General features: G+C 27.3%; 1 protein-coding gene across 7 annotated transcripts in view; it reads left to right on the plus strand.

The window, feature by feature from the left end:
* LOC129987877 (rap guanine nucleotide exchange factor 2-like) overlaps positions 1-13,756 on the plus strand; it is a 475,413-nt gene extending 461,657 nt beyond the window's left edge. For all 7 annotated transcript variants that reach the window (XM_056095850.1, XM_056095854.1, XM_056095852.1 and 4 more), the window contains 15 exons: positions 421-485; positions 598-763; positions 2,147-2,323; positions 2,674-2,773; positions 3,733-3,860; positions 4,324-4,407; positions 4,505-4,579; positions 4,943-5,014; positions 5,225-5,374; positions 6,224-6,467; positions 7,599-7,865; positions 9,131-9,286; positions 10,110-10,187; positions 10,883-11,089; positions 12,815-13,756. In XM_056095850.1, the coding sequence (XP_055951825.1) occupies positions 421-485; positions 598-763; positions 2,147-2,323; positions 2,674-2,773; positions 3,733-3,860; positions 4,324-4,407; positions 4,505-4,579; positions 4,943-5,014; positions 5,225-5,374; positions 6,224-6,467; positions 7,599-7,865; positions 9,131-9,286; positions 10,110-10,187; positions 10,883-11,089; positions 12,815-12,843 (1,998 nt within the window). In that variant the 3' untranslated portion in view covers positions 12,844-13,756. The remainder of the gene's footprint in view (positions 1-420; positions 486-597; positions 764-2,146; positions 2,324-2,673; positions 2,774-3,732; positions 3,861-4,323; positions 4,408-4,504; positions 4,580-4,942; positions 5,015-5,224; positions 5,375-6,223; positions 6,468-7,598; positions 7,866-9,130; positions 9,287-10,109; positions 10,188-10,882; positions 11,090-12,814) is intronic.
* Positions 13,757-15,266: the final 1,510 nt, after the last annotated feature.

Below are 15,266 nucleotides of genomic sequence, written 5' to 3' on the forward strand. Positions count from 1 at the left end.
AGATGTCCAATTCATCTGCAAGATACTGCAAGACTACATATGAAAAATAAAATTCCAATGATGAAAAAACTTATTTCACAGTTTTTGTTTGTCTCAACTTTATTTGTAGTAATGAAATTAATCTGGAAATTTCACATTAAACTTTTTAATGAAATAATTTATTGAAATAATAATTTTTAGTTTAGTATATCAGAATTAGTTTAAAATAGGATCTGATAGACAATAATAAGACTGATGACAAAGCAAATATTTTTCTAATGATTTCATATTGACATTAAATTTTAAACCAACGATAATTGATTGATAATTGAAATTGTAATTTTTATGACTAGCTATTTTTATTTTTCTAAAGTTTTAATGTTCAATAATGTAAAATTAAAATGATATTGATTATTTATTTTCATTGTATTATTATTGTAGGAAACAACTGCAAGGGAAGTTGTAATGTTATCTTTACGGGAATTTGGCATCACTGACCCTAGCAGGTATGTAGAACTGGTTTACTCTTAAAATATTCTGCCTTTGTTTTATCATTCAGATGGTTAAGAAAATTGTGATTAAGCTATGTATAATATTTGTTTGTATTTTCTTTTATAGTAATTATTCCTTAAGAGAAGTTTCTGTCGGTGATGGCGGAGTGGTCAAGCAACGCAGGCTGCCAGATCAAATGCAGAATTTAGCTGAAAGAATTGGCCTAAGTAGTCGATATTATTTGAAGAATAATTCTTCAACAGAACCTCTTGTTCCTGATGAATTAGCCACAGTAAGTTTAAACAGATGAATCTATAACATATAATTAATCTTTCACTGATTGAAATTATTATGTTAATGGTTGAATTATTTTATGGAGTGTAGCTAAAATTCTACATGTCTGAAAATGATTGGAATACATTATAAAATTACATTTGAATTTTTTAAAAAAGAATTACAAAGCTAGAAATAAGACACCCAAACTATTTTTGGTTTTAAGAGTGATAAATAAACATTGTCTTCAAAAATTAATGCATTTCATTGTGATATACAGGGTAGGTACACAATTTTCCCCTGATTATAAAACATTAGTATGAAATAATCATTGAAGATAGAATTGCATAACTATGTTATGTTTCTTTCTTTGTCACTGAACAAGTAGTGCAGATAATCTATACATGTAAGAATGAATGTAATTTTAATTAAATAGAATTGAGAGGGAAAATGCTTTTTGTAACACCTAGAATTGAAATAAGCAATTTCTGTTGAAGGGAAGTTAAAACTTGTTGTGGATGTTTTGTATGCTATTTCTTGATAATTAAACATTGAAGTTTCAATATTTATTTTTTCTAATGAACAATAAATATTGAACAAACAAAAAAGTTGGACGCCAGGAGAACTAGGGCATATTGAAATTTTCTAGGCTAATTGGTCTAATTAAAAATTTAATTAAGGAATTGACAATTTACAAAAAAAAAAAAAGTGTATCTCGATATAGTAATTTTGGTGGAATAATTTTTTAAAATATCAGGACTAAACTTTATGCTCACATTGTTGTTTAGTTGTTCTTAATATGTCCAAGAATATTTGAATTAACTTTTTGTATTGCAAACATTATTTGTAGCATTATGTAATTAATAGTATAATTGTGTTGTGTTGTTTCTATTCATTGTGGAAAAATTACTACAATATTCTTATGCTAAAATTTTTTAAATATTTTATTACTAAGTTTATTTTTGCTTATAGCCTTTTATTGTTTTTTAAAGTTTGTTCTATTATATGCATGACAAGGCTGCTGATTATTATTTTTGAATGAAAATCCTCTAAAAACCACACTTGTTGCAATCTTTTTGATTTTAGAATAACTATTCTATGAAACAAATATTTGAGAAATATATTTAAAAGAACAACCTGACATTGAAAAATAAGCACCACATGCAGGTCCTTTTACTGTAACATTTTTTTTTTTTTAACATGCAATGATTTTCATGGAGTTTTGTATTTATTTCTATTAAATTAAATTTTTAAAATAATGTATTGTGTAGTAAATGTAGCTTCAATGTACTCTCTGGTAATAAAAATTATTTTTTTAAATATTTTTAATTAAATTTTGCCTTTCTTTGAGTGAGAATTATATTTAATAGAAAATAATTTTAAACTTTATTATCTTTTCCAGGAACTCCTCCGTGACAGTCAAGTGCACTTTTTACAGTTAAATAGTGTAGAAGTAGCCACACAATTAACTCTGGAGGACTTCAGTACTTTTAGACAAATTGAGCCTACAGAATACATAGATGATTTGTTTGAAGTTAATTCAAAGTATGGAACTCCTCAACTTTCAAAGTTCGCTGAGGTAAGAACTGTTTTCAGCAACAATCTTTAATATTTACTTTAAACTTTAATTCAACTTCCATCCAAGAAAAAAAAAAAGCAGGAATGATGATTTACTTTCATTGGTGTGTATATTGAAAGATTTCGGCTTAGAACTTTTCCTTGTAAAAAATAAAGAGAAATTTTTTCATTTTATCTAGAAGGGGAATTGAAGTTAAATAATATATTTTATGAAATGTTTTGAAATGGATACATTTAATATGTACATATCCTTATTGAAACATTTTCTGATGCATTTTTCTAGTATTGTATTGTATTATGTAATGCTTGTGTGTTTAATTAAAATATTCCTAACAATCTGTTTAATTTCAGTTGGTGAACCGTGAGATGTTTTGGGTAGTCACGGAAGTCTGTGCTGAACACCAACTAATCAGACGAATGAGAATTGTTAAGCAGTTTATTAAAGTTGCAAGTAAGTAAATTAGGGAGGAACAAATTTTTCCAAATGTTTAACCCCCTTGCTACTAATGTGGTCATACAATTTCTGTATTGGTGAGCTAGATTGGGCCACTAGTGAGTTGAGAGGATTCACTAGTGAGTTGAGAGGATTAAAGAATTATAGTTTTCTAATTTTATAATTTCATTAAGAATAAATGATTTAAAAAATTACTCTTTTTATTTAGATTCTTAATGTACTTCAATTTCATGTTCAGTGTTAATTATTTTTGAATTAATAATTTTACTTGTAAGGATAATGTATGTGTAAATGTTGGTATTCTGCAGGCCAAATCGTTTGATTTAGAATTCCAGATTTGACACTTATTCATTTTAGAAGGTAGGAATGTGCCCCTAATTTTTTTTTTTTTTTTTTTTTTTTGAAATTTTAATGAGAATTTAAATTAATTGAAAACTAAGCCGGATCTTGCTGTTTTTTTAATAACTTTAATAAGTAACTTTCAACTTACCCCTTTAATAGTTTCACATATTTTTAGACACATATAGAATTTTGGCTTTTATTCTTTTCTTTCTTTGTGCCTGATTCCAACAACTGATTGCAGTGTTGTTCTAAAATTCAAGCTGTTTTTATTGTTTCATCAAATATGTGGATATTTTTTTCTATTGTTGATAACTAAAGAAGAAAAGGATTCTGTTTAATATCTGTGCAGTTTACAAGACAAATAAAAGAGTGAAGTAACCAATTCGAGAATAAAATTTAGAATATAGATTAACCCGGATTTTTACATTTTTAATAATATTATGCTGTTCTAGGGCTGGTCTCCATTTGAAAGGTTCCTGTATACAATGAATAATAAAACATTTTTAATGTTCTCGGCTAACCAATTGTTGTGTGAAGAGATTAGTTTTATTAATAAATGTAACTGTGTGCTGTTAATAAAATTTTATAATTAGTAATGTCTCTGTCTCTTTTAGGACAATGCAAAGTCTGTAAAAACTTCAACTCCATGTTTGCAATATTGAGTGGACTGGGCCATGGTGCTGTCTCAAGACTTAGAGCAACTTGGGAAAAATTGCCAACCAAATATCAAAAAATGTTTTCAGTATGTATTTTTATCCTAATATTTGGATAGTTTCCATTTGAATGATCAAGACTGTAATTTTTTTGTAGGAAGGGGGAAAAATCAAGGAAGTTAAACTTGTAGTTCATTTGAAATTATAACTTTAATGATAGATGGGATAACAAGATGTTTTATTTTCAGTTTCGCATAATTCTAAAGCAAAGTGTTTTAACTAAGTGTATAAGTTGTACAAAATCTTTTTTTTATTTTGGGGGATTAAGTGATAATTTTTTGATTACGATTTTCATTCTGAACTTTCATAATAGTATTTCCATTATTTTCATAAGACTTCTGGAAGACTAAATTTGCAATGTAATTTATTTTTTATTACTTTAAATCTTAAATTGAATTTTCATCATTAATCATTTTATGCTGTATTATTTTCATGAAAAGAAAGTTTGAAACGCTATTGAAAAAATTTTTTTTCTCTTTGTTGTTTTTGTAGGATTTGCAAGATCTAATGGACCCATCCAGAAACATGTGCAAATACAGAAATCTTTTAAATAGTGAACACACTCAACCTCCCATTGTAAGTTTCTTTATTCTAATGTCTTCAAACGTACGTTTTTCATTTTGTTAATTTTATTACTTTTCGAATTTTTTATTCACTTTTATTTTTATTTTAGATTCCATTTTATCCTGTTGTGAAGAAAGATTTGACATTCATTCATTTGGGAAATGACACTTTTGTAGATAATTTGGTAAGCATATAAATTTCTAAACATGCTGGCAAAATTAATTAATTTGATTATTATTTCTATAATTTTATTATTATGAATTTAAATCAAATTTTATGAATAAAATTGAAATGAGCATCTAATATATATATATATATCTTTTTTTTTTGCATTTAATGGTTTTAGTTTGAAATCAAAATTTATATTACGTTAGGTTTACATATCCTTTCAGAATGTTAATGAAATGTAATTATCTTTCTCATTGAAAGACTATTTGAACATTGTTATTATACCTTAGCATTTTACTAAGGATATTTTTTATTGACATAGGTTGTAATTTTTTTATTTTTTTTATGTTGAAATTTACATTTTCTTGTTTCTTCTTAGGTTAATTTTGAAAAATTAAGGATGATAGCAAAAGAAGTTCGTCAGTTGATGAATATGTGTTCAGCACCTTATGTAAGTGTACAGAAACAGTTTTTTTCCTTCACACATCAAAAAAAAATATTTAAATAATTGGAGTTTAATTAGAGTAATTTTCTAATTTTTCTACTTATAAATATGAAAATAATTTGTAATAATTTCAGTGCTATAATATTGATATAAAATAAAGTAGCATAACTGAACATGGATGATGGTATTTTGATTTTCATGTTTCCTCATTTCTAGGATTTGTTCAACATGTTGGAAATTGGTGGTGCTCATCCAACTGCTGCTATGGCATCTTTAAACAGTTTTGCAACAACTACAAATGCAGCGACTGTTAAGAAACGAAAGAAAAGCACTGCTCAGCCAAACCCAAAGAAAATGTTTGAGGAGGTAATTAGTGTTACCTTGTTTTTAAAAATATTAGCTTTAAGACGGATTATAAAAATATTAAATAAATTTTAAAATGATTTGTTCAATTGGAATCATTAAATGAGTTTTGGAAGTATTTTTGAGACATCAGACTGTTATGACATTCTGTAAATAATAGAGCATTATCGTTTTTAAGCATAATTTTTTTTTTAAATTTCAAATTATTTTTTAGATAAATATTGCTTTACTTTACTATAACTTTTCTCATATCTAAATGAATAAATTTTTTATTGCAATTTGTAAACTTTTTTTTAATTATTTTTCTGTTAATGATTTTAAAAAAAATTTCTAATACGTGTTAAATTGTCTTATATAAAATTTCATTCCAATTGTTTTTATTTATTTTAATGAAAATTGCATATTTTGATCTGCCAAACTGAGTTGAAATAAAGTTGATTGCATTAAAAAAAAAAACTTTTTTTTTGCCGTTTAACTTTTACTTTCCTTTATCATTATATTTATTAAATGTAATTATAAAGAATTAAATATAAATGTGCAATAAAGAATCAACTTCTCAGTACATTTTGGAAAATAATTATTCTCAAAAGAGTAAGAAAAAAATATTTATTGTTGGATTTTTCGAACATACATTATTGCTAAGTAGTTCATTGACTGTGCAACAGATTACAAATGGTTTCCTGTTAGATGACAAACTACAAGTATTTATTTTCAACCAAATATTCAAATTCTTTAGACGATTGCTAACTGTATGACTGTATCTAACTGATATTGAAAACTTTGTAATGATTTATTGTAAATCATAAGTGACAATTCTTCCATTTCAAAACATATGCATTTCTTTCTTCCTAGGCTCAAATGGTCCGTAGAGTAAAGACATATCTTTCCAACCTAAAAGTGATATCTGATGAAGACAAGTTGAGGACTATGTCCTTAGAATGTGAACCCACAACAGCTTCCATCCCTATGACAATGCCTGTTGTTCCTCAGGTGCAACCACCAAGAAAAAGGCATCCCTCTCCCACCTCATCCACAACAAGCAGTACTAGCAGCACATCGGAAGGAAAAAAGTCTTTGACAGCTGGCCCTAAATTTGGTAAGTTTCTTCATAATAGATTTTATTTTTCCCTATAGTATGAGTTTTTTTAATGCCTTCTGTTTAGCTTTGTAAAAATATAGTAACTTTTTTCAAATATATATATATATATATATATGTAAGTGAAACGCCAGTTAGTGAAGAACAAAGTATTATGTTTCAAAATATTATTATTATTGAAAATATTTGTTTGTTATTATGGATGAATCTAACTAAAGTATGTGTTATTAGTGTTTTTGCTGCTTAAAAATTTATATATGCTATTCCACATTGATCACAGATTTTAACTTAAAATAATCAGTAACTGAATACTTTTATCAATATCAATGCAGTAAAATTTGTTCTCTTTTACTATCTTATTAATTTTTGAGATGCATATGAAAGTATATACATAATTCCCAAAATTAAAATTCCTTTAAGATGTTTAAATAATTGTGATTTTAACATTCCTATTTATAAGAGTGAGTAAGAGAAGTAATAATATACATCTTAACAACTCTTAACTACAACTTCATAACTTTATTCCCCCACTTCCTTTCTAAATCAAAAGGAGGAGGAAAATTCTTTGCATTACTACTAAATTGAGCCCCCCCCCCCTGTATTCATTCATTTATAATTAAAAAAACAGTTCTGCATGTGGATTTAAAGTATTTCTTTTAGATAAAGAATGTTTGTAATCATTTTGATTTAATTATTGGTTAAATTATTCAAATGTCATTTGAAGTTTATTTGAATATCAAATTTTCCATCAACTTAAAATTTTCTCACAAATCTTCACATTATTGAAATGATTTTATGAAGGATATAAAATATAATTGTTTAAAGTCAATTTCTTTCTTTCTTTTTTAATTCTTTAGTATTTCTTTATATTTGGATCTAATCTCAGACAATTTCTGGAAGGTGGTTAACCAACCACTTATAATTTTTTTATCAGCTTCATTGTAATGCTTGTTGGTTTCATTCCAGTAATACTATAAATGACAAGCAATGAAATAATTAACAACAAGAATTATTAAAGTGATCTCATCTGCATTTAATACATAATAGTTTTTCATAACATTGAATTTTTTTTTTCTCACAAAATCAGATAATAATATAGATTGAAAAAAGATTCTTTAAAAATTGTTTCAGGTGCAGATTCACCACAGGCTGTTCGCAAATTGCTTGCCCTCTCTGACCAAAATAAGGTGCGCCCTCACCAGCCACCTCGTCATCATCATTCCTTGTCCCCCTCGCCCTCTCCGAATGCCCTTCGGAGAAAGCATGATGGGAGACAAGGCCATGGCCGTTCCCACAGTGATACAGCTAATCCTTCAGTCTTGCCTGTGGATTTGAGTGCAGAAAGTTCCAGTGTTACAGCCCTGAGTAGCCTGCCACTGAGAAAATCTCAAACATCAGGTGAGGTCATCAACATGCATGTTTTTAAGGAGTAACTTCTTTGGCATGAATTTAAAAAGATTACTGTAAGAATGTTTAAACTAAATGTGACATTTATTTTATCACATTAAACATATATGGATATATTTTTTATGTCAAATAGTTATGCTGTAATCTCAAAATCATTCTGACTTCGGAAAATTTGAAAATACATAATTTTAATACTTTCGTGAACAGGACAAAATCTGCACATTAATATTTCAGTTCTTCTCGTATGTAATGTTCATTTGAAAATTTATAATCTAATAAATAAAATTTTAAGATGAAAAAATTGTTATTAAATACAATTACAGAATCTTAAATATTCAAGTAAAAAATTTAATAATTACTTTATTGAATAGCTACAATTTATCAGAAGAATTGAGTCTTCACTTAATGTTATAGCTAAAAGTCACTAAAGTGGAAAATATTTTTCATAGTTCGAGAATTTTTCATTCACTTAGTTTGAAACATGATATACATACATACATAACAATTTTATGCTGCTATTCTTGTGAAATAATGAAAGTACATTAATGTTGAGACATTTTAACTCCAAATTAAAAAACAGACATCTACTAACTAGATTATATATCAAATCAAATATCTCTCATGGATCCTAGGGGAAAGCCCGGTTGAGATTAATGCTTAGAGATGGCTCATATTACAAGAATCACACACTAAGTTAGCATAAACGAATTTAATGAACTGGACGGACAGCTGGGGAGTTTTACATCGATGAATGCTATTACAGTACTGAATATAGTTTTAATGGCGGGAATCAGACAGCTTCTTATTGGCTGTTGAGTGATGATGCAAAGGCCACCAGGATGATGCTCCGTAAACCACATTAATAATGGAAGTACATTACTTTTTAAAAATTTATGCAATAAGCTTAAAAATAACCACTTATTGAAAATGTTTTTTAACAATATATGACCATTTGCTTTCTTTAGAGCAACTATCTGGCTATCTCATTAATATTAACATGTATATGTTCTATGGAAGTTGCTTCACAAGCAGAAGCAAAATTCTATTATTATTTAAATTAATTAAAAATCTTGGTTATCTTTTTAATTTAAATTATTATTGAAAAATTATGTATTTTTTTTATCGAATTTTTTAAATTTTGTAACTATTGAGGAATTAAATATAGTCTGTGACTGAATTTCCAATAGTTATTTGTTGGTTGGTTTCCAATAGTTATTGTATAATTTGTGCTTATTGTCTGATTACTTTTTATATAGGTTCCGTTACCTCTAGTGACAGTAGTAGTACTGGCAGCTATCACCATCATACACTTTATGAAATTGATTCTGGTCATGCAACTAGCTTAGACAGCCACAGTAGCAGCTCTTTAGGTTCTTCGAATTCACCACCTCAGCAACGAAATCAACATATGGGTATGTCTTGATTGCATACATTAAATAACATTCAACATGTTTTCTAAACTTTAAAAGAATTTTTAAAATGTATTATTTGTCAATTATGTCATCATAAATGTTAGGTTTAAAAAAAATATTTTCATGGGTTAAATTTAAATTTATTTCATTAACACTATTGTTTTGAAGTTAGTTTAAGAAACATAGAGAGTTAAACATAAGAGTTAGTTAAGAATAGTTTAAGAAATATCACCTACTTTTATGTGTTTTCAATATTCAAACAAATTATTAGCAAAATTAATTACAAAATTATTTTGATATTGATGATCATAGTAGCTTTAATCATAATATTTGTTGACAAGCAGTTTAAAAAAAAATGTGCATCATAAAACAATTGTGTATAATAATTGTGTTATGAATAGCATTGTATTAGCAGTTATACTAAACAATTTACTAATTTTTTTTAGCTATTTGAGATAATAGTCAGCATAGATTAAATGTTTTAAATCTTCAAGTATTAATTAATAACTTTCATCTGGAAGAAAAAGATTTTGAAATTGAGAAATTTTATTTTCTGTGGTTGTAATCCATAAAGCATTTAATCATTTAGTATTTTTTAAAAACATAATTAAACATGGATTAGCTACTTCAAAACTGTTATTCATTTGAAACTAAAAAAGTTTGATATATAAATTTTTAAACATTTTAAAATTATGTATTAAATGGTTTTACTTTGTAATACATTAAAACTGAATTTTGTAATATAAGTAGAGGGAGGAAATACTTTATTTGATTTTTAAAAATTTATTGTTATGTTTGCTCATCTTATGACTTTATTTTTCAGTTTCACATTCTCCCCCCATCATGCGTATGCGATCTTTTCCTCATATGAGTGTCATGCCGACCATACCTGGATCACAAGGTATAAATCTCGGATTTCTTTTCTTGATTTGTACATCTGTCCATAAATGTTTTAAGATTTCATTTTCCTAGAGCCGAGGCTTTTCAGTGATTTCTGTTGAGACCTATTTTTGTCAAACTTTTTTTGATAGAATCTTAAAGTTTGAAGATAAATAACAAATTAATTTTATTGTGATTTTAACTGGAAGTAAATTTCAATGATAATCTTTAATATTTTTGCCAGAAAATAAAAATTGTTGATCTGTTTTTTTAACTGGTATGGGAAGTTCTTTTACATTGCCAAGATAACATTTATTTTAAATATTCTAGTGCAGATAATATTTGAAATTATAGACTGATAATAAGAATTAATTCAATTATTATAATAAATTGATTTAAGAAATATGCATATGTGAGACTTTGTCTACTTTTGGATTCTTTGGAATTTGTACAAGGAAGCCTTTAATTGATATATATATATATATAATTTTCTCATAAAATACTCCTGTATTATATTTCATTCATTGTTTCCAATTAAAATGCTTGTTAAATGTATCAATTTTTCAAATATAACAATTCTTTGAAAATTGACATTATAAACATTCATTTTCAGGATATCTTCTGATTAATTGTTACTTCAACACCTTGAAATACAATTATTTATATATATTTGTTTTGTCACTTCAGAAATTCAGTGGTGTTTTTCTCTCCTTTTAGCTATGCCACATCCCACCCACGTTCTTCCTCCACCCCCTCCACCACGAAGTGCACCTCCACCTCCATACCCTCGTTCCCAACGTCCACCCGACTACTCCATTGCAGCTCAGATGGCTGCCAGGAGTCGTCAGATGGTTCTGGGGAGAGCGCACAGCGTTGAGGGTACAGCCAGCTATTATGATGATGTCACAGATCCAGAAGATGATGGTATGTCATCGTGCTTTCATTCTTTTAATATATGAAAGCTTTCATCTTTAATGGTTGATTTTATTTTATTTTAATTTTATTCATTTTAGATGATATATGTAATTTCAGTAGATGTTTATTATATCTTTTAATATTTAAACATAATTTTGCAAATTCATCAAAAAGAAGAAACTTTTGAAGTTTTAACTCCCATTTATTTGACCAGAGGAGGCATATTATGTACAAAAGAGAAGCAGTGATTAATTGACGTCGGTTTACATCCCAATACAAGAGCAAAGTTTCAGAAATTTTTCTCTACGGTGATTTTACTGTGTGATTTTGATAAGAATTTCTTGGACATGTGTAGACTTACACAAGGAAAACTTATGTATCTTTAAAAAAAGCATTAAGTAATTGTAAGCATTAAGGATTTTTATCCCTTCAGATAAAACATTCGGAACATCCCTCTTGGAACGTGAGAAAATGTTAGCCATCATTTTTCTAGAGTATTCTTTAAAAATAATTAAATGAAAAGTGGGAATTGATTCCGAAAATAATTAAAATTTATTCCAATTTTAAAAATATTGCATATATAATATAATTTGTAGTACTTCATAGATTTTTATGCTTTTGCTAATTTTTCTGATAGCTCAGGTGCAAATTTGTTACTTTTCCTGTGAAGTAAAATTACTGAATTTTATTAATAAGAAATTATATTAATTGAGTATTGTTTTAAAAATTCTATTTCATTGCATAAACTTGCAAAATAATTACGATATTGTTAATTCTGAATTACATTTTATGATATACTTATTTATGTAAGCTTTTGTTTTTAGAAGGATTATAATGACTATGAAAGGGGAAAGAATATCAAATAATATTTCTATATGATATCTATATTATTCCTTTTTGCAAACTGCAAAAGGATGTGTAAGACTTAATGGATTCTTGTGATATTTCACTTAAGTAATGAGAAAATATGAATCCAAAGTACAAAGTAGTCCTTTTTTAAATTGTCCTAATATGGAGCTACAAACTTGCCTGTTCCGCTTCATGTATTTAACTTCTATTAAATTTTTCAATAACATTTCAAGTGCTCAATACCTAGTTATTTGAAACAATTTTTAGCTTCAACTATTTATTTATAATAGCCTCCAGAATATTTTTCTCTATAAATAAATTTAGAAATGGTAGTTAATGTATTAATAATAGTAAATAAAAAATAGACTCAAATTAAGACAACCTTCTTCCCAATTAGAATTATTTAAGTAGATATACTAAATTTATTCCATATATTATTATATTTATATTCTGTAAAGTGCTTTCATGTAAGAAACAGTGATTAGCTGCAGTTAAAATACTTATTGCAAATATTGTTAATGTATTTCTCTATTCATTCGTATTAATTTAGCCATTGTGTAGGCATTCTATATAATTTCTAACCATTAGACTTTATGTATATAAATAGAAAAATTGCTCCAAGTGATGATAATGTATCGAAAAGTGTCAAGAACTATTTTCAGAACATGGTTAATATTACTAAGAATTTGTATAAAAATTTAAACTTTGTAATCTTTTGAAAAGTACATCTATTGACTTAAACATTATAAAATATATTTTTTTGTCATTGAGAGCAATTTTCTAATTGGGAAAATATATGCCTTTAACATTTCAGAAATATGCTATTGTATTCTGAACAAAGATATAGCTGGTCAACATTACTAAATTTGAATTTTCTTTCTATAGATGATGAAGCCCAAGTTTCTGCAGTGTGAAAAAAAAAAATTTTGAAGAATTTTTCTTTAATTTTTTTTAATGTCTCCTGTGATCAAACGTCACTCTTCAGTTACAATCCAACAGCAAATTACTTTGCTAAACTGATGCCAGTCAAATCAAAAAAAGGATTTTAAATGTACGACTTGTGTACTAAACTGGTGAACAAGTTAGCTATGAACTCGCTACCAAAGAACATCAATTTGAGAAGAAGCGGCATGTGTTGTGTTGAGTGTTTAATTCGGACTTTATTCCAACAGAATTCACCACTGCAGCAAAGCACTCGTGAAAATGTATTTGTTTATACCAAAAGACTTGTAAATATTGAAACTGACCGTGTAGGTTCTATGAATTCTCTAAAAGCTCTAGTTCTACGTTGCTGTGTTTTGTTTATCGTTGTATCAGTGCTGCATTGTCCATTTAAATGAACTATTTTATCAAATGATAATTTAGTACAAATTATTATCTGTAAATCCAGGTTTTAACGTTATATTCATCAAAACTGTAGATTCTCTTTATACATGAATTAATTTTCACCTTATTCATATGTTATTTTAAAATAATTTTGCATTGAAAGTAGTTACTGTTGTAAGTATATCATTTTGTATAGTCATTCATTTTGTTCATTGTCATTCAAAACTTCTATTCTAAATGAAGCTATGTAAAATTTTGCAGTTAAGTTGAAACTTTCAGACATTTTTGCATGATGTGTAATATAAAAATTCTTGTCCAATAGAAAATGTAGAAGTTATTTATGCTATCGTGAATCTCTTTGTACACATCTCATTTTTTTTGAACAAGGTGTCAGTGTCTTGTACATCCCTTTGTATTTGATACAGTCAAGCTATTTTGACTTAAATCTGTGTATTTTGCCCACAGGCAGGGGCGAGTAAAAATAAAAATGTTTTAAGTGAATTCTTGATTTTCTCACTCTTTTCATTCCATGCAAGAATTGTAATAAATTTTTTTTATTATATTGTATTTATTGCTGAATTTCAATTTTACAATGTTTATTGAAACAAAAGCTCATGTACAGTTGATTAAGAGAGCTCAATCTTTCAAATATATATATATTTTAATGCCAGCATTAATAATTAAATTTTACTGTTTCCTTCAGAGCCTGTCCCCCAAATTAGTGCCCACTCACCTAGATTCCAGTTTTTTTTTGGGGGGGGGGGGTTATTTGGGCTTGTATTGTTTTGACACAAGACATCTTTATCACTAGTAGTAGTTTGCAAATAGTTGCCGTAGACTGTTGCTTATATGATCAATGAAAATAATATACTTTGTGAAGGGATTGAAATAAGAAGATTACTCTAATCCTAATAAACACCTGTTTTTTAGCAGAAACCAAGATATAATCGACCATCAAGGACTTTTGAAAAAAAGTACAAACTCAAATTTGACATTCTCCCTTTTCACATTAAAATAATCATTTATCAATAAATAGTAAAATAAGCTTAAATAATTGTTATTGCAATTGAGTGTACTCAGTTTATAAAATTATCCTTAAATATGTAAAATATTTTACCTATTTAAACTCATTTTCTCTAATAAATTTTTAAAACACAGTAAAATACCATCCTGTGCCAAAAATTCCCAAACTCTTACTCATTTCAACTTGCTTTTTTGAAGAATGAAATATTTATTAACATATGGTTTGTTAAAGATGTTAAACCCCTAATATTTTTGCAAATTATGGGATGATGCATTCAATATTTCATTGATCGCAACCAATAACTTGGGAATCCTTGGTTATAAATTACAGTATGTTTGGTTTTAAACAGGGCGTTTCTAATATTGGACTAAGAAGTGAAGATTTTTATATAACTAGCAGTTTTGTAATTAGGCCTGTCTTTCTGCTACAGCTACAGTCCACTGTGTATGTCAAACGCTATTACTCAAACAGTATTACAATCTAACATGAGTGGCACAGAAATTTCTTATAGTTATTACAGAATGGCAGTAATGAAATGTAAACATATCAATGTACGAAAGTTTCAGCAGACTGATTTATTCAGCGGTTTTACAGCTGCACTTAAGTCAACACTTCGCTAATTAAATAAAATTATTGTATTATAAATGTTGCTGGCCATGTCAAACACTTCATTCAATTAGAAGATGCAAAAGAAATTAAGAAGTAATCTTTAATCAGAAAGTTAAGTAATCGAGAGTGCAAATAGGCTTAAACATCATTATGGATACTCGCTATGATTTACCTACTGGAAATAGATGACTCCCAAAACAGGTGTTAGCATTTTCTTAAAACACAAAATATTATCTCTGTATAATTTTTTCCCTTTACTTTTAATAAATTCTTCCAAGTTTAATTTACAATGCTTTAAATGTTAGGTTTGGTTTGATTTGAAAAAAACTTTTTTTTAAGAGTAATGTTTAATGCTTACTTTAGCTGCTTTTTTTAATG

The sequence above is a fragment of the Argiope bruennichi genome, chromosome 10 (genome assembly GCF_947563725.1).
Source record: "Argiope bruennichi chromosome 10, qqArgBrue1.1, whole genome shotgun sequence".
Taxonomy (NCBI): domain Eukaryota; kingdom Metazoa; phylum Arthropoda; class Arachnida; order Araneae; family Araneidae; genus Argiope; species Argiope bruennichi.